The following is a 20,341-nucleotide window of genomic DNA, read 5'->3' on the forward strand; positions in this document are numbered from 1 at the left end:
TTGTAACTCTACAGTCACAAACTCATGAAACTGACAAAAAGTGACAGTGCACAAAACAACTTCAAAATACAGTAAGTCTGAGTAAGTAACGTGGATCTAGAACCTAGCTCAGATAGACAAAATAGACTGAATATAGATCTATCTAGATTAGACATAGGGTCTGTATTTATACATCTATATCTAATAGATTTAGACTAGGCATTGATTTGAATCGTTTAGTGGCGTTCAAATATCTACTGTGCTACCGGTATCTCATGTTTACATTCTCTCAAGTCGGAAGTAAATAGACCAAATGATGCTGCCAACGCAGAGTTTACGAAAACCCTTTAATCTGTAACTAGCAAAAATAATAAATCGCAGACTAAGAATCAAATTAATTTTGTCAGTGAACCTTTTTTCAATACCAACAATGCTAATATTGTAGAGGGTCATTCTTATAGAAACGAATTTCGATAACAAATAGCTAATATAAAAACCAACAACAGTGCCATATTGGACGACACAAATTGTCCTCCAGTAGCTATAGTGCCAAACAATTTACAAGGAAAACACAATACTCTGTCAATGGGTTTTACAAGGAAAACACAATACTCTGTCAATGGGTTTTGGTATAAGAACAAGAACAAAGTGTGAAGTATAGGAGCTACAGTAGTTCATTGACTTCAGCAAATCCGACTTTCGCGGAAAGGTTTAAAAAAAATATTCCTGCGTTTTTTATTTTTATAAACTCTTAGAATCGGCAGGTCATAACTTTAGCGCAACAGAACGGTATTTCAAAACCAAAAATATCACGTAAAAAACTTACATAATAATTTGTATCATATCAAATCATATCGTATCTAATATCTTTGTTAATGAGAAATGATCGAGTTTTCGAAGTTGACGATGACAATGGAATCTCCAATCGCTGGGCCCCCCTCAGGCGCTGGGCCGGGGGGGGGTTGCTCCACTTGCCACCCCCTAAGACCGCTACTGGTGATGGGTAAGGCTAGGCCTACAATTCGTAATATGCTTAGACATTATAGGAGTTCTTGTATGAAACGAATTTCACTATTTTAAGGAAATTATGGTAATTGAAACATCACATTATCACACAAACTACAAGAATTTTAGTATGTTTATTATAATATCAGATTATATAGGATATCTTCAGACCGGATAGGGAGAGCAAAGGGCTATTCTTTTTTTAAAAAGCACTTTGGTTCAATAAATGAGCTAAGTCCTATATGAAAAAGCAGGGCCGGCCTTAGATAATTGGAAGCCCTAGGCGAAGGGGATTGGATGCTTGGTGGGCCAGCTATGTGAGCAAGTAGTCATAGCCTAGTCGCAGTTGCCCAATAGGCAGTCTTAGCCCAGTTTCAGAGTCGGTCTCTGTTCAAGAGAACAAGTTGTCCTAGCAGTTTTAGGGTCGGTCATTGACAGAAAGGGAGTACCAATGCCGCCACAGCAAAGTGGACAAGAAACAGTTGATCAAATTATAGGAGAATGTCGCATCTTTCACGAAAGTAGACACCTATTTGAAAGAGAGAGAGAGACAGAGAGAGGGAGAACTGGCTTATTGCTGGGCTGGCTATTCCTGATACGGGGACAATTAGACATTAAAATTCAATTTCACGAGCTACATAAGACTAAGTCTCAGCAAATCATTCGTCTAATCAAAAAATTGTTTCAGATATAAGCATCCGTTTTAAGTATCATCGTTTAGTGCAGGGGTTCTCAACCTGTGGGTCGCGACCCCTTTGGGGGTCGATTGACGATTTGCCAGGGGTCGCCTAAGATCATCGAAAATATGGATTGTTATTGTCTACTCTTCTATTGCTGTGTGTGAAAGGGGGGGGGGGGTCGCGGCAAAATGAGGAATTGTAAAAAGGGGTCGCCGTGCTTAAAAGGTTGAGAACCGCTGGTTTAGTGTAAGACAACATGTATTTCTTGATGAGAAATATATAGGTTAGGGATCAAACCATTGGGTGTTATGCAATGTTAGGCAGCAAAAAGAAATAGAATTAGAAGAATAACAGAAATTGGAATCGAATTGGAGCATATGCCATTCCACCCAGTAAAATGCCAGTTACTAAGAGTAACAAAAAGCTATTAAAAATATTATTATTAAAACAAAAAATAACTACTTCTTTTATTCATGGTAGACCAGTTAAATAGACTAAAAACTATATATATCTAGGTGTAATAAAAAATGAGAAGTTATCATGGAAGACACATATTGATGACATTATTTAAAAAATCAAACAAAGCATTAGGGTTTATTCAACGAAATTTTTACAAATTAATCAGGAACATAAAACTAAAATGTTATTCTACCTAAGTTAGGTCAATATTAGAATAAGCATTCTGTCTGGGACATCTCTATTCAAGAAAATATTAAGAAACTAGAACACACGCAAATAAGAGTCGTGAGATTTTTAGCAAACGACTATTCACATTTGATTAGGGTAATACCATTAGTAAGAGCACTAAGAGACACTTCAGGACAGAAAACTAAAAAGTAAAGTAGCAATAATACATAGCACAGTGAAACATAATAAAAATATTCAGAAAGACACAAAGATAAAGCACATTTCTTATTCCATATGCTAGGACAAATTTACACAAGTGCTCCTTTTCCTTGGTGCTGTTAAAGCATGGAATGGGTTGCTTGAATCAACCAGGAAAACCAACGACTTAGCAGAGCTTAAGTCACTTATTAGCATGAATGACTAGAATGACACATGCAAAGCATATGACGTAATTATCTTCTCTTTTAAATTAACGTCTGTAATTTATAAGATAAGACAAGATAAGATAAAAGAGATGAATAATTTTTTAAAAAATGTGATCACTTACGTTGTTGCCAACCATTTTGTTTTCCATTCCAGAACGTATGATGTTAACACATGAACACAATGTTACTAATTTAGCGGCTTCTTGTATACAAGAAAAAAAGTCTATTACAGACTGTTACAGCAAGAGAAAGCACAGCAAGACCTTTCTAGTGTTATATATTCTCTTTCGTGTAGGCCTACTGTCACTATTTCAAACTAAAAAATAAAGTTAGGGCCTATGATAAATAGCCCACTGCATTAAATAAAGTGTCACCGAATGATTAGTTCTTAAAATAAAATAATTTTCAATAACACGACCTTTATATATATACACACACACACATAGAAAGAGAAAAATAGGTTTAGCTTACAACTCTATGATGTTATGACAGAAATGAAAAATCAAGTATTCAAAACAAATTGTATACATACACACACAAACACATATATGCCTCAAGCAAAGACATGTGTCAAATGTAATAGTGTGATGGCATGTAAGATAATTTGATAATACGAGTGAGCTCGCACAAATATAGAACAGCTCTGAATGAACTTATCTTATATAATACAGACGTTACTTCAAAAAAGAAGATGATTACGTCCTATGCGTCATGCATTCAGTGATGCATATTAACCAATGACTTAAATTCTGCCAAGTCATTGGTTTTCCTGGCTAGCTCAGGCAACCCATTCCATGCTTATCTTATCTTATATAATAAAGACGTTACTTCAAAAAAGAAGATGATTACGTCCTACGCGTCATGTATTCAGACATGCATATTAACCAATGACTTAAATTCTGCCAAGTCACTGGTTTTCCTGGCTAGCTCAGACAACCCATTCCAGCACTAGGGAAGAAGGAGCATTTGTACAAATTTGTCCTAGCATGTGGAACGAGGAATGTGCCTTTATGAGCTATTTAATGAATGTTATGTTTAGTATTGTCTACCGGACACCGGATGTCGAATACCGATTATTTGAAGCTATTAGATCTATATTTAGAGATCGGACAGGCTTTAGACATGGCTTGGACATACTGTGAAGATGATGTAGTGGACGAAAGTATTCATCAACGTAGAGTAAGCCAGAATATTCCACGACTGACTTACCGACTTTGTATTTGGCAATGTGCTCTCTGAAAGAAAAATTGAGGTTTTCGGTCTGGTAGAACTACATCCAATATGATTTTCATCTTGTCACTTGCGCTATAAAGATATTTCTTGCCCTTTGTCAACTTTTGCCCATCGTTCAAATATTCGTGGCCCTAATATGACATTCGCCAAGGGCCCCGCCCACTGCTTAGGCCGCATCTAGTCGCTGGGCTTCTTTATGCGGATGATTTAGAATTTAGGTCATTGGTTAATATGCATGAATATATGCATGACGCGTAGGATGTAATCATCTTCTTTTTTGAAGTAACGTCTGTATTATATCAGATAAGATTGCACCCTACTTGCACACACCAAGTAGGAGGATCAACGTCAATGAATTTGCCGAGGCTGCTGTCCCGTTTGGTCTGTCAATCAACCGCAAAAACAGAACTCAGCACCACAAATCATAGTAAATGACCACTTTTTAAAATGCTTTTGACCACATCATGTACCTGGCCAGCACAGTGCCCAATGATGCGTCACTGTCTAGAGAAATAGACAGCGGCCTATCTAAGGTCTCTAAGGTCAACACCACTTTTGGTCGCCTCCAAATGAGAGTGGGAGAATACGTCTCTTCGCCTGCTAACACAAATCAATGTTTACAAACCAGTGGTTCTCACCACAATTTCAACTGGAGGACGACGTAACAGAGGTGCCTCCAACCGTGACCCGTGTATGTCGAAGGCGCCGCTCCAACCCTATAAAGCGCTGTAAAGATCAAGTAAGGTTACATTTTGCCCTCACTAGCACAGACGAAAGTAGCTGCGGCAGCAGATGTGCCATCGAGAAGAAAGTTGGAGAACTCTCACGAGGGTCGCTGCACACGTATTTGAGGCTCAAAGAAAAGCCCTTGCAGAAGACAGGTACAGAATACGAAAAGAAAACTTAAACAGTTATCAATTAAAAGGTATGTAGCTAATAAAAAAAAACAATCTTGGATGACAACGGCCACCCGCTCCATCAGAACTACGCCAGGTCGTCGCGAAGTGGGCGACAGCTGTCAATCAAAATAAGAACAGAGTGGTACAAAAACTCGTTCGTACCTTACTCGGTCAGACTCTATCACCGCCACTCATTGATCAGGGAACATGAAAAGAACCAAGATGCCTGTGTGTAGTCGCTGAATGAACTCTTTATGTTGCGTTTGTTCTATTTATGTGTCTGTTTCTCTTGTCTTTATATGAGAAAAGAGTCCTTGTAATCACAACAAATTTCCATCAGGATCAATAAAGCTGTCTTAGTCTTAGATGTAGCCCTATATAATTTCTAAATACATACATCTAGATTAATAAGCTCAATAAGTAGGCCTATATAGTTGACATGCATGTTTGAGAGCTCAGTTTGAATCTAGGTTTTGTTGTCTTTTGTATTAGACAACTGTACAAATACTTTCAATATTTAAGTGACGGATCCTAGAGCCGCATTTATCTTTATCATTTTCGCTTCTCAATCCACCACTGACACAGAAAACTATCCTCTCTCACTCTCTCTCTCTCTCTTTTCCGCTATACTTTTCTATATGTATATGTGTGTATATACCTATAGGCTGTATATTTACTCCTGGTTAAATTGAGTTGAAGGCCTACATTAAGGAAGAAACAAAAACCTGAATAAAAATAAACCACAACTATTTTAAAGTAAAGAAGCGAAAAACAAAACGCTTTAAACACGTTTCTTTTTTAAAATTGGACATCCATAAACAGAAAACACTTATCACTGTAAACAGCAAAGTACACAAGTACCTGCCCGAAGTGAAACAATATAACACTAATGTCTTACTGAACACACGGACTCATCTACATAACAGAAAACGAATCCTAAAAGGACAACCAGTTCAATGACGCCTTATCTCTCTTGAACAATAGGATGCCCAAATTCAAAGTGATGATGAAACTCGCATCATTTCTAAACAAAGTGCCTTCACCGTGAGTTGCTCGTCCTACGCCACATCTACTCACACTTATCTCCCCCCCCCCCACCCCCTCCAACAACCTTCACAGGTTTGCCTATACAGCAATGCACACAACAAGGCGAGGGGAAAAAAAATAACTCAGAACTTTGGCCTGGGTATCCTCATTGGTAACCTTGGTGCCAAAGTCAGATATTAACTTGGCCTAAAACGAACAAAAGCTCTGGCATATGTTTCAAGCAGACGTAGAACATTATAGAGCTGATGAAAATGATTAGAAATATTAGTGAATGAAAGCACCAAACTTGACGGACAATGAACCTGACATAGAGTGTGACTTATTTCACAGTAGAGCAAAACTAAAATTAGAGAATAAGCTATTAGTTAGGACGTAATCATGGTGCCAAAGTCAGATATTAACTTGGCCTAAAACGAACAAAAGCTCTGGCATATGTTTCAAGCAGACGTAGAACATTATAGAGCTGATGAAAATGATTAGAAATATTAGTGAATGAAAGCACCAAACTTGACGGACAATGAACCTGACATAGAGTGTGACTTATTTCAGAGTAGAGCAAAACTAAAATTAGAGAATAAGCTATTAGTTAGGACGTAAACATGGTGCCAAAGTCAGATATTAACTTGGCCTAAAACGAACAAAAGCTCTGGCATATGTTTCAAGCAGACGTAGAACATTATAGAGCTGATGAAAATGATTAGAAATATTAGTGAATGAAAGCACCAAACTTGACGGACAATGAACCTGACATAGAGTGTGACTTATTTCAGAGTAGAGCAAAACTAAAATTAGAGAATAAGCTATTAGTTAGGACGTAAACATGGTGCCAAAGTCAGATATTAACTTGGCCTAAATCGAACAAAAGCTCTGGCATATGTTTCAAGCAGACGTAGAACATTATAGAGCTGATGAAAATGATTAGAAATGTTAGTGAATGAAAGCACCAAACAGGACGGACAATGAACCTGACATAGAGTGTGACTTATTTTAGAGTAGAGCAAGACTAGAATTAGAGAATAAGCTATTAGTAACAAAACAGCCTTCACATCCCAAACATCTAGCGACGGAGAGAGGGCTGAAACTTAATCCCTTCTTGTGTTTAATCTAAATGCCAATCTCCTGTGGGTTATTACATTTACTTGGGATGTTTCGCTTTCAATTAAAGAAAGGCATCTGAGGCCTTATAATAAACGTGTACACGAACACTCAAGACATCTTATCTTATATAATACAGATGTTACTTCAAAAAAGATGATTACGTCGTACATGACAGCAAACACTGTCTTGCCTAAACTGTGCTGTATTAGTAACTTTCCGTGCCCCTTCTATAGTGTGGTAATGTACCTTAATTAATTTGTACAGTCTATTTTTTCTTAATGAACCATCCAGTGACGCTAGAACATTTGATGAACACTATATGATAAGATTCTATTTCTATGTCACGTGGTAGTGTTATTTACAATAATGGCCTAGTTGATTTCATTGTAATTTGAATATTTAAGTAATAAAAAGTATTTTACAATAATTCACTAATTGATATGATTATTTAGTAGATTTACTAGATCTTGGCTAGCATAGATCTAGATCTACATCTTATGATAGGAAGACTTTGCCTTTCTTGTCATGTATAAGACAATTACCAAGTGACTTATTTTAAAGTAGGTCATTCACTCTTAATGTGTCCAACTCACCCTCTCGAATGCTTCAGCCCTGGATAAGTCCAAGTAAACTCTATTACATTCACTGATGTTCTGTCCACTGCTGGACTCTGCTGCTGTTAGGTGGACTTCGTCAAGGTCGGCCAACAGGTCATGTTCCTAGCAGTAGACATAAGACTTTATTAGACTGGACCACATGAACAGACATAACACTTCTAAGTCTACTTGTTCTTGGGGCGGGGGTGCAGGTTCCCACAGTAACACCACATGACAACATGCTTATAAACACACATAGAAATGATACATACATAGGCCTACACACAAAGGCCTACACATAATTCCTTTTTGATTTTTTTGTCACGTATTTTTTTTATTGAAATAAAACATAAAAGCTGAACAACCCAAAATGTTTTAATAAAGTTAAGGAAAGAACCTCCCAATAGCTGCCACTTCTCTTAATGCTGCAAAATTTATTTCCCATTTTCTAAATAAATTACCACTATTAATTAGCTAATTTGTTAGTGTTTTCATTGGTTCGTGTGTTGCCGATAGTCACGATAGTGGAAAGTGGAAAAAACTCTTGCCAGGTAGACAGACAGAGTGAGTTAATATAAGCTTTGTAACTAACAGAAAAAAAAAAGGATTTCCCCAAATTCACTATAGAGCACATTCAGTTAATACAGTAAAATATATTTACCCTTTTGATAAGACTTGCGTCAGACTGGGATCTCTCCAACATTTTGTAGTAATTTTGAATTCGAGACGCATCTTCATCTTGCTGAAAATTGCTCGCTGAAGAAATTCTGTGAAGTCCAGAGGCGGCGTTTTCAAGAAGATCCTGAGCATCGGCTGCCGCAGACTGGGCCATGTTTGAAGACGCCAGGTCCAAGTGAAATGCCGGTTTGGATTTGAGCGGGGACCTTACACCAGAGTTGGGCAAAACCCCGGCATCCTCTGCTTCCTTCCAATTTTTATCTTTGATCTGGGGCGTAGGCTTTGCGTCCTTGGCCTTCTTGTCACTGATAGTCATGAGATGATCTTCCAGGACGGAAGCTGACGACTTGTGGACGGGTGGGGAGTTTACGTGTTGGTCGCTATGTGTGAATGTAAGATGCGACAATGGCGGCGGCTCATACTGTGATGTAAGATGACAAGACAAAGACAAACGAGGCTGAAGACTTTGTTCCTGTATTTTCTTCTCTGTGCAAAATAAAACAAAAAATCTAATTAAAAAAAAAAAAATTGAAACATCAAATCAAAAGTACACAAGAAGAGGAAGACAGAGAAAGCGATGTGAAGAAAACATAAAGATATTATATCCAAGGCAGAAGGCTGAGGAATGGAGAAAGATGATCAACAGATCATGTGTAGCGCCCCAACGTTTCAACAGACTAAAGGATGTGAAGATGACGTTATCTTCTACATGATGACGTCATCATGTGATGGTATTGGTCTGTTATATAATTTAGAGATTATTGTTGTTATGGTTGGGGGGGGGGGTTGTAAATTCTTCCGACTACCCGATAAACAAACACGAAGAAGGAGGGGGTGATGACTATTTGGCTAGTGAATTCCTCTACTTACACGCCATTGGCTACAACAGTCACATGCTATGACCAACAAAACCAACACAGAAAGAGTTGACTGGAATATTAAGTGAGTGCCCTTCTAAATTATTCAAAGAACGAATCACAGCTGTCTAAAGTCGGCGTTAGCAAGGAGACATTCCCAAATCATATTCCTAATGTGTAATTTGCTTGAATATTTTGCCCTATATATAAATATGTTTATTATAAATGTAAAAAAATGTACCCCATCTAAGAATGTATACCTTCCTTAAAACGAAGATTACTACGCTATATAGATACGCGTCAATTTTTTATGATTCCAAACAAAATCTTATATGTTTCTTTAAAAAGAAATTAACTAAAGACACTACATTCAAGAACATTAAGATTTATCCGTTCAAAACTTTTTAAAATTAGTTTGTCAATTTAGCTGTCGTGTTTATGTTTTTAATGTTATCACAGTGCCTTGAGCCTACATCATGTTTGTTAAAAGCGCTCTATACATTAAATTATTATTATTATTATTACTATTAAGACGCATAGCATAAATCCTACAATTAACACACAAGTGCTGTCAGTAAGTACTCCCTTACCCCCCTCTGGTTGCCCTACATCAGGGAATTCTCAACCTGTGGGTCGCGACCCCTTTGGGGGTCGAATGACGATTTGCCAGGGGTCGCCTAAGACCATCGAAAAAATGAATTGTTTTTGTCCATTCTTCTATTGCTGTGTGTGTATGCGGAGGGGAGGGGGTCGCGGCAGAGTGGGGGGGGGTTGTAAAAAGTGGTCGCCGAGCCTAAAAGGTTGAGAACCGCTGCCCTACATTAAAGGAAATTTTGTGTGTAGATCTATCATAAACAAAATGAACGTATTTAGAATCAAACAAAAATTGATGAGATAATGGTAAAAAAAATTGTATCAAACGAAAAAACGGAGCAGAAAAAAAAAACCAGCAACCATCATCAGCAGGTCTCCTTGGCTAGAGTATAAAATATCGGCTGTTTACCTGATATGCTGTATTGAGTTTTGAGAAGACTCCAAGAAAGATATGTATGTGTGTGTTTGGGGCGGGATATGAAAAAAGGGAGTGAGGACGAGCGAACAGAGATAAGAATGTTCTACTAAACTACTTCTAGGTAAACACACTACAATAGTATTTTTTAAAAAGTGTCTTTGGTTTAGGGAGGGAGCGGCATACACACACAGTGAAGCTCACGCCTTTTCCTCATGGGCGTGTACAATCAAATGGATTCGTATCTATCTATTGTTTAAACGTTTGTATCTATCGTTTGAAACTTAACCTCTATGGCCATATCACAAGGTCCTCAGGGATCGCAAAGACCTTCCTTCGGGGAACAGTACAAGGAAAAAAATACAAGGTGCAGACAGAGAAAGCGATGGGAAGAGAACATAAAAGAATGGACGAGTCTCTGTTCAAGGCAAAGACAGAGGGGAATGGAGAAAGATGGCCAAAAGATCCTGTGTGGTGACCCAAGCGGTTTAAAAGATTAAAGGACAGGTGAAGTTGAGTCTTTGTTGTATTCATGCCTCTATTATTTAAAGCCTAGAAAGTAATGTTTGTATCTATTATGTCTGTTTCTTAGAAAAAGACAAATTATGCTCTTTTTTTATATTGGTTAGCTGAATATCTCTATTCATAATGAATTAATTGTAAATAAAATGTAGAAAAAATATTTAGTCATAAAATTAATACATTAAATCTATCTATATTATATTCCAAAGGTCCCTGACTGATTTCACTCACTAATAACTTATGTCCTATCACAGATTCTCCTACTAGCGGTGGACGAATATATTCAGCCAAAATATCATGCTAGCGTTCGATGCGCAGTATGCAATAATAAAAACCTGCCTCCTTTCCCATGTTAACGCATCCCTAAAATAATTTTGGCCAATGAATGATACTATGTTAGTTGAAGTATATCGAAGTTGTTAGTTGAAGTAATCCTATATCGACCTCCCACGCACAAACACATACTTCTAGCCTGAGAATTCTAGTATCACTCCCCCTCCCCCCCCCCCCGTGACCACCTCTAAAAAAATTATTCGGATTTTTTCTTGTCTTCTTAATTCAATGTTAAAATGTTTCATGAGCTCTAAGTTGCTTTTTTGGTCTGACACCTTTTATTTATTTTATTTTTTGTTATCACAATGGCGTCGTAACACTCTCTCGCCCAAGATTTCTTTTATCTTTTTTTTTTACCTCGACCCTAAACACACAAAATAATATATTTATACCTACATTTAATTTTTTAAATTATAAATGTTTAAACACAAAACACGTATTTATATGGTAAAAAAAAGTGTATACGATTCTCATAGACATAAATAAATATAGACTGGAAAAAGGAAATAACTTCATGTAACTTGAAAACATGTATATCTATTGTATTCGGATTTCCAAATTCTGAAAAATTGCATGATCTTCAGTCTTAGAGATTAAACAAAACTCCTAGACATAAATAAAGTACACAGATATGCAAGTCACACATTTTCGTTTCATAAAACTCTATTATCGGCCAGTCTATATGGTCGGCTATTTAAAAAAAAGAGGAAAAAAACATATCGGTTAGCGTTTTTATTTCTGGGTAAATTTAACATAGATTCAATCGTGGGAATAGCTCAGTTGTTCTAAACACAAGTTAAGTAATAACAGGCCCGGGGACGCTGTTCTGCCTCACCGTGGCACCCGGGTGGAAACGGTTGCTTGAGGGGCAACTAGGCTAAATGAATGGCGAAACATAACTCCCGTGGGAGTGCCCACTGGTAGACGAGAGTCCACCTCTTGCACGGGCGGATTTGCAAAAAAAGTCCCCACATACCTGTCACACATCCATGCGCTGTTCCTCAAAGGGACCGTTACATAAATGGCGAGTCCCCCACGGTTAGCTTGGTATAACGAAGGAAAATGTCGGAGGCTCCCGGTGTCATCGGCCTTCGGCCATGTGCAGCCAAGCATGCGACGGGGGCCAAAGGCATTGGAAACAGCAATGCTTTACATTGGCATTGACTCGGGTCTCTCTCAAACAGAACTGTGTTCTCACAGTTTTTTTTTTTTTTTTTTTTACTGTTTGGCGTCCAAACAGTTTTTTTTTTCAAACTTAGGGCTCGAAGAGCCTTCGGCTCAGCCCTTGGACGATCAACAAGTAATAACAGGTTATATTTTCGATTTTTTTTTCGTTCACCGCAAGAGGGATGATTTGTGATAATTGAATGTGATAGGTCCCATGCGTAGCTTACATATATATAAAAAAAACAAACTTTTGCATTAAATTAGTTTTTTAAATTTTTATTTTGCATAGTTTCACTCGTAATACACGTTGAGTGCAGTCGTTTGAGACTTTGGCGACATAATTCTGACTTAGCCTAACTTTTATTTAGTTTACGGATAAATTCGACTCAGCATTAAAGTTGCTCTTATTAAAAATAGATTTTACAAGTCTTAACAGAAACCGTTGATGACAAACACAGGTGTAACATCAGATGGATGGAGGGAGTTGAAGTGGAACTCGATTAAACGGCACCTTATCTAGCTCCCTTCCCCCGTTGAGCGGAACATGTAAATGCAGAATGTGGGTCACGTTTGAGTCGGCTTCTTGGCCAGGATTCTCGAACTCTATTGGAGTCTATGTAAACAACTTTCAAAAAACATAACCATGCCAGCTTGCCGTGCAGTTATCTCCAGCTACGTCATAAATGATTTGGCCAGGGAATCATCATATTTATATTTATCACCCACCGTGGCATGCCAAAATAAAAAATGAATAAATATCCAACTCTCCCCTTTTCTCCTCTTGTATTATAAATATTATTATTGGCTAATATTATAAACCAGGGCCGCCTGGCAAGGATATCACAATCAGAAAACATTTCTAAAATATTGTCATTGATGTTTTTGACAGTCGGCCGAACAAGACTCTGGCCCCAAAAACCCTCATATAGAACAAAAACTATAGGCCTACGGAGAACTGCTTGGTCTGGAAACCACTGCGCGGTTCATCTCAGATTTAGGATTACTGAACTGAACTCTCCGACATTTAAAAGGAGAACGAACAAAAAGATAAGCTAGGCATTTACAGCATCTGAAACATTAAAATAGCTAGCAGTGCAACTCTTTGTAATGTAAGATGTAATCATGTATAGGAGCTTTATAAGTTTTAGTTTTGCTACGAAGTCCCGTAAGGAGAGATGCATTATAATTTAGTATTATCTCGTTCTATTAAACAGTGAATTAATTCATCAACTGTAATCACCATGTCATAAAAGAATGGGTAGGCCTATACATTTGTATGCGACAGTTTTCTGAAAAGTGCTATATTTTCCTTAGTGCCATTAGAACAAGGAATGGTTTGATTAAATTAACCAGGATATTCAACGACTTAGCAAAGATTAAAGGGTAATAGCATTAGTAAAATCACTAAACTTAGAGACACTTCAGTACAGAACAATAAAAAGTACAATAGCTATAAAACATAAAACATTACAAATAGAAAAAAAACAACTAATGAAATACTCAGAAAGACAAAAAAATAGAGGCACTTTTCTTATTCCATACGCTAAAAAAATTCTTACAAGTGCTCCTTCTTATCCAGTGCCATTAGAGAATGGAATGGGTTGCCTGAATCAGCTAGTGTTTAAGTCATTGATTAACATGCATGAATAGAATGACACATGAAATAGGGGAAAAGGAAGGGGGGGGGGGTAATATGAATCGTGAATCTGTCGAAATCTGTCGAAATTTGATGCGGACACGTTCGACAGTTTAAGAGATCTCGCGACCAATGAGTCAGAGTACTGTCAGACAACGGTATTTTACACATATATAACAGACAGATAAATAAAAAATGGTAAAAGTTATTAGGCCTTAAAAATGTTTTGTTTAAAATGTTTTACATAATTCGGATGTTCCTTCAGAGTTGAAGATATTTTACTACCTAGTCCAAACCTCCCGCAGGACGACGGGGGATAGGAGCGGGCAGGGTTTGAACCCTCGACCGTCGATAAATCCGAACGACAGTCCAGCGCGCAAACCGCACGACCAGGCAGCCATCCAGGCCTACAACCATAGACTTACATATAATATATTTAAGTCTATGCCTACAACTTTTGACGCAGTATTTAAATATGCCAAATAACTCAAATTTGAAAAACCATTGGAGTTTCCCTTTAATTCGCTGGTTAACATGTGATGTGGCTAACTAGATTGACGTATGCTTAGAAAGTATTTATCTTCTCTTTTGAACTAACGTCTGTAATTTACAAGTTCAACATAAGTATCGGCTGTGAAATATAACATTTGTTAAAGGAAAAGAGCGTATGGAAAGTTATATAGTGAACATATTATTATTATTAGTTAATTAATGCTTTGTTATGCTTTGATGGGAAGTGTGTAAGTATAGACACAATTAGAGGCCAATGTGTGATACATGCTATCAAGAGTAATAAAGTTTTGTGTTCGTCTTGACCGAGTTATTTAGCTTTTATGTGATTACAGCTGAACCCAGGGACACCAGTGAGAAATTAATGTAGTTTCTATAGAGCTAGATGGAATAGAAATCTGTCACAGGCAGCCATGTGTGATACTTAAAAGACAAGTGTTACCCGTGCTCAATAACATGGGAATGGTGTGTGACATGTGACAGACTCACGCGGGAGATAATCAAATAACAGACGTTAAATGACACGAGTTGAGGCCGTGTTAAATTGTCTGTTGTGTAATATAGTTTAATAAAACTGTCAGTCATCATGAGTCATGTATGATAGCAAAGTAACCCGACAGTGTTGTGTGATAGTTTTGCTAAAATGTTTAATAGAAGAAATCTCACCCGAATCTGTGTTTCTCTCAGCGGTTCTCGGAATGTGACCAATGGCAGTCTCTTCTGTTTCGTCCTCTTCCAAAGAGTCTACGTCCATTGACTCCGAGGAATCGTCTCCTCCCGCCCCACAGCGGGATTTAGACTTGACACAAGGCGCCCCACATTTTAGGTCCCCCTCTGAAGAGGAGCTGGACAGTGTGTAGTCCACGTCATTGGAGACGATCTCGTGGTTGTTTTTACTGACCACTTGGGTGGACATTGGACATCTCTGGGTTTCCGAGGCGCACTCAGTCTCTTCTTCCTCCTCATTCTCGAATATTGTGTCCAGATGAGCTTCCGGTTGGAAGCTGTAGTGGTCGTGGGAGTGAAAGGCTGACCAGTAACCGCTGTCCAGGCAGTCCTCGCTTCCTTCATTCTCGTGGACATTGTCGTACTCTTCATAATTCACAGCTAGAGTAGGTTTAAACTTTTCATGGATGACATTATGTATTTGGGTTACGTTATCCATTTCACTTGGGAACATTTTCCCGTCCAGACTATATAGATCATCCGAACTAAAGTAAAGACTGGTTTTACATGGCCTGTATGAATTATGCTCTTTTTCACCCTTCTGTTTCAAGTCTACGGAATCTGCAGATAGAAGACTCTGATTTTCTTTCCATAGGACATTATCTTGATCAAAAACAGGGGCGTCAACTACAACATCTAATTCTTTATTTAAACGTGGACCTTTCTTAGCTGTGACCAGTGTATCTTTATATTTAGCTTTGCGCCCATTGGAGCTAATGTCGTAAATTACGCCTATGCTATCTGCCAAATCAAGACTATTTAAAAGTCTAGAGTTATACTGAACACATTTAGAATGCTCTACAGAGGTATATTTTTCCAGCGGATCGTCAGTTACATTGCCCTTAGCTTCTCGGCCTGTCGGGGGACTAGAGCACTCAATAACGTTGATATTCAATTTAGAAATAATAGAAACGTTTGCTTCCTGTCCATCACCTAATATAAGTTGGTGCTCATTCTCTTCAAGTACATCTTTTAGGATGTTCCTCTTTTCATAACAATCGAAAGAGATAGCTTCGAAGGCATCAATTGCTCCGGATGTTTCTTGAGAGGTTTCTCGAAAATTATGGTCTTCTAATTTTTCCAAAGACGTCAATTCATACATTTGTGCGCATTCTAAGTAGTCGAAAGCGCCGTGGTGTGACAAACATCCTACGCACTTCGACGTGTCGAATTCATCGCTAATTAGTGTCGTATCAGCAATGGGTGTAATTATTTCCTCGAAAGTCGACATTGGATTCTGGCCTTGGAAAAAGTTCTCCAGATGATGTTCATCGAAATCTTCAGGAAGGTCAAACATTTCTTTACTTTGCTCCAGAAGAGTTTCATCAGCTGACTGAAAAGAGTCTAGACTCTCCGAGTAGCCGGAATAAAACGACTCGACACTGCCTGAAATGTCAGAATAACTTTTCCTGACAACAAAACCTCTTTCCGATTGTTTATCAATGGTGTCGGAGTGAATCTCTTCTTCCGAATGATTATTGAGAGCACTGTACTGAATTTCTCCTTCCAATTGATTATTGAGTGCATCGGAATGGATTGCACCAGTGTAATAAACCTTGTGCTGATCTAGATGTACTACATCTACTAAGTCAAAGTCACTCATTCCCATCTGCTTATCGGAAATCATTTTGTTTTCCTGGCTGATTAAATCAGGACTTGCGTCAATACCATTGTCTAGATGTTTGTGCTGTGACCTACGAATATCTGGGTTTTCTTTGAGTAAGAAGCTGTGTCTAAAAGTATTATTAAAATGCTCAAACTTCTTGTTACTAAAAATCTGCGTTTGGATTATATCTAAAGGTGAACCGACGACTGTGATAGGAAACGAAGACTTGTTTATTTTCTTGAAATCTTCAAAGCAAGTATCAAGGATGGTTTTAGCCAACTGATTCGAAAACTGCCTTATATACCATTGACATCTTGGTTTATCTGGGTGTTTAAATGACTCTGTTCTGTATTTTTCACAACTACTGGATGAAGCCGGCGTCTGCTTACTATATAAAGGTGATTTGATTAAATTTGGACTTTGTAAAATTAGAAACATTTCCTTATGTTCAATAAATGTGGACTTTGGGCTGTCTGACGTCACAAAATCTTTCTTTAAACTAAATGAATACAGGTCGACACTTTCTGTTGTGGACAAATCTTCACGTTGCAAAGCCACAGTGTCAGATTCAATGTCTAGGTTTAAATGTGCATTGGGAATGTAGCCATACAAGTATTTTTCTTTACATTGAGCTGTATGACACTCATCTTCTGACTGCAAGTTAACTTTCTGTTCACTACAAGAGCAATTGTCCCTAGACTGACATTCGAATTCAAGACATACATTTGAGTATAGCTTGTCTATTTCGTTCATATTTGGACTGCCAGAACTCTGCTGAACGTATCGATCACCGCACACGCCTAGCTGATCAGTTCCAGCGCTACACACTCCCAGTTGATCAAATCGATCAGTACATACTCCCAGTTGATCTGTTCGATTACATACATTTTCTTTATTTTCAATATTATCTTGTATTTGGACACCCACTGCACAATCCCCTGAAAAACTTAGAGATGACTGCACCGAATTCTCATATCGACAAATGCTACTGGAAAACTTTGATTTTCTAGCAGGAATGACAGGAGTATCTTTTTGGTCTACCGCCTCGAACCGCCTGATGATATCACTCATTGAATTGGAAAGTTTCCCAGGAGTCACTCGCTTAAAAACAGATTCGGGTTCTATACCGCTGTCCGAGTGTGAACCAAGACTCTGAGATCTCATGCGATAAACAGTAAGTCTGCCGGCTTCAGTTATTAACGCCTTCTCGTCATCGTTGTAAGCTTTGTTGAAAGTTGGCAGGTGAGCAAAGCTGACATCGTTCTGCTGCTCCAGTCTTTGGTCCATGGAATGTTGACTTGAGAGTTGAGCAGAGTCTAAACAGTCACTTGAAGATGCGTTAACTAAGCGCTCACAAATCATTGGTTGAAGTGAGTCACATGGTGAGGGGCAGCTGAAGCTTCTCTTGACATCCGGATGGCCAGAGTGCTGACCTCGTTTGGACGCCAACTGTTCAAAGTATTCACACTGAGATACTAAACCCAGACGAGATTTGGCAAGTAATCTTTTCTTAGCCCACTCAGGAAGCCGTGGTTTTGGTGGCACAGGAGGTTTGTTTTTCGGCTGTGTACGCGGCGGGCCGATGCCATCTGCATCTTGAGTCGAAACGAGGGCGTCATTGCTAGAGAGAAGGTTAGAACTGAAAGACGTGCGGAACATTTGGGTGCCGGGGGAAGCATTGGAATGAACATCCTTGTGTTGGGATGAAGACTGAACAGAGCTCATGATATTCTCGAACTGTGCAATTCGATTTTTGAACACCGGGGCTGCTTTCGGACGCGGAGGGCGCTTAGATAGTCCAAGCGAAGCGATATACTCCTCTTTAAGTCTCTCTCGCTCTAGGCCTTGCAATCTTGGGATCTGCCTGTGTTCATCTAAAGACGTTTCACTGATGATGGCAGAAGTAGTTTGCTCGTCTGTGCAGCTGTCCATGGATAAACTTCGTGGTCGTCTGCAGGCGTTCATGAGGGTATGCTGGGAATTTTCACTACAAGTAGACTGCTCTTTGAAGCGGTGTGTCTCTTGAGACACAGCTTCCACAATTGACTGATTTTCACGTGTCTGATTTAAAGTGCTGTCCTCGCACCAGAGGTCAACACATTGTTCGTGTTTGTAGCAGACGAGGTCATGTGTCACATGTTTCGGTGTGTCAAAGCCAGAGTCACTCCAGCACGACACATCTTGCTTGCTGGTGATGTTTTCTAAGCTAACTTCCGGTTTTGTCTTGGCAGCACTACACAATAGTTCATCTTTGAGTCCTCCCAGCGAAATGTCCTTCTGACAAGACATGGCGTCAAAGTACGAAACGGTGTCACAAATAGGATCCACCGTGAGGACATCATTCGACGGATTCACTTCACAGCCATGAGCAGCCTCGTTCTCGTCAGTCATTTTATAAGCGTCAGCTAGGCTTCATCTTCATACAGACATTCAAGCTGATAGCAACCAATTTTCAAACAACTAGAGATCACATTAATTTAGTTTGAAGCGTGCGAACTATGACATATACACACGCGTTGTTTACTCCAAGAATTTGTGTGTGTTAAAAAATTACATTTTTAAACCGTTGTTCAGGTCAATTTGACCAGAACAAAGACACTCATAAAGCACACAGTCCTGATGGTACCATCACTTTACACGTAGACCACATAGAGACCGCTTCCGAGAACAGTCCTAACGGTAACGTAACTTCACACAGAGACCATGTCCTATCCGAAATTTTGTAACAAAAATTGGCGAGCTGTCAGGGGAAACCACTCAAACACCTTCAACTAAGCGGCTTGTGAGTCGGTTATATCTGGAGAGGAAAGAGTTACAGAGAGAGAGAGAAAGAGAGAGAGAGAGATAGAGAGAGAAGGGGGGGGGGAGTGTGGTTTAAAAGAAAAACCGCTGAATCTACCTGGGTACGAGAGCCATAGAACTGCTCTATCATTTAACACTAGACCTTTAAAACGACCAAATGCACCAGAAATACTGTGCTATATATTGACTTTGTGGAATACAAGGCTCTCTCTCTCTGATGTGCAGTGTTTGAACTCACTTGTTTTAAATTACTAGATGAATGTATTTGATCGCTATGTTCATGTTTACTCCAGTTTGAAGGCGAGATTAAAAGAATGAGAGGTGAAGAATATAAAAAAAAAAGCCATTTTAAATGTGTGTGTGTTTGTGTGAAATGTGCAAAATGGAAAAGAATCTGGTAAAACGAAACAATTACAATTATTGTATACAATTTAAACAAGGAAAAATATCCAAAAGCATCTCTACAAAAACTTACAGCTGGATATTTTTAAAAAAATAACTAGGCCTTATTATTGGATTAGATTCCAAGTCATATGCAAAGGTTTTATACAATTGTGCCTGGGCTGCATTTTAAAAAAAAATAAATTTATAATGATGGTACCATCACTTACACGTAGACCAAATAGTGACAGCTTCGGGCATCACCCGATTATTGTTTTAATTTGAGTGTACAAGGCATCACCCGATTATTGTTTTAATTTGAGTGTACAAGGCATCACCCGATTATTGTTTTAATTAGAGTGTACAAGGCATCACCCGATTATTGTTTTAATTTGAGTGTACAAGGCATCACCCGATTATTGTTTGAATTTGAGTGTACAAGGCATCACCCGATTATTGTTTTAATTAGAGTGTACAAGGCATCACCTGATTATTGTTTTAATTTGAGTATAACAAGGCATCACC

General features: G+C 38.5%; 1 protein-coding gene across 1 annotated transcript in view; it reads right to left on the reverse strand.

The window, feature by feature from the left end:
* LOC106066421 (uncharacterized) overlaps nucleotides 1-19,393 on the reverse strand; it is a 41,717-nt gene extending 22,324 nt beyond the window's left edge. The window contains exons 1-3 of the mRNA XM_056006123.1: nucleotides 14,968-19,393; nucleotides 8,251-8,753; nucleotides 7,587-7,712 (exon numbers count right to left, since the gene is read on the reverse strand). Coding sequence (XP_055862098.1) covers nucleotides 7,587-7,712; nucleotides 8,251-8,753; nucleotides 14,968-19,024 — 4,686 coding nt within the window. The 5' untranslated portion in view covers nucleotides 19,025-19,393. The remainder of the gene's footprint in view (nucleotides 1-7,586; nucleotides 7,713-8,250; nucleotides 8,754-14,967) is intronic.
* Nucleotides 19,394-20,341: the final 948 nt, after the last annotated feature.

This window comes from Biomphalaria glabrata, chromosome 12, assembly GCF_947242115.1.
Source record: "Biomphalaria glabrata chromosome 12, xgBioGlab47.1, whole genome shotgun sequence".
NCBI lineage: Eukaryota > Metazoa > Mollusca > Gastropoda > Planorbidae > Biomphalaria > Biomphalaria glabrata.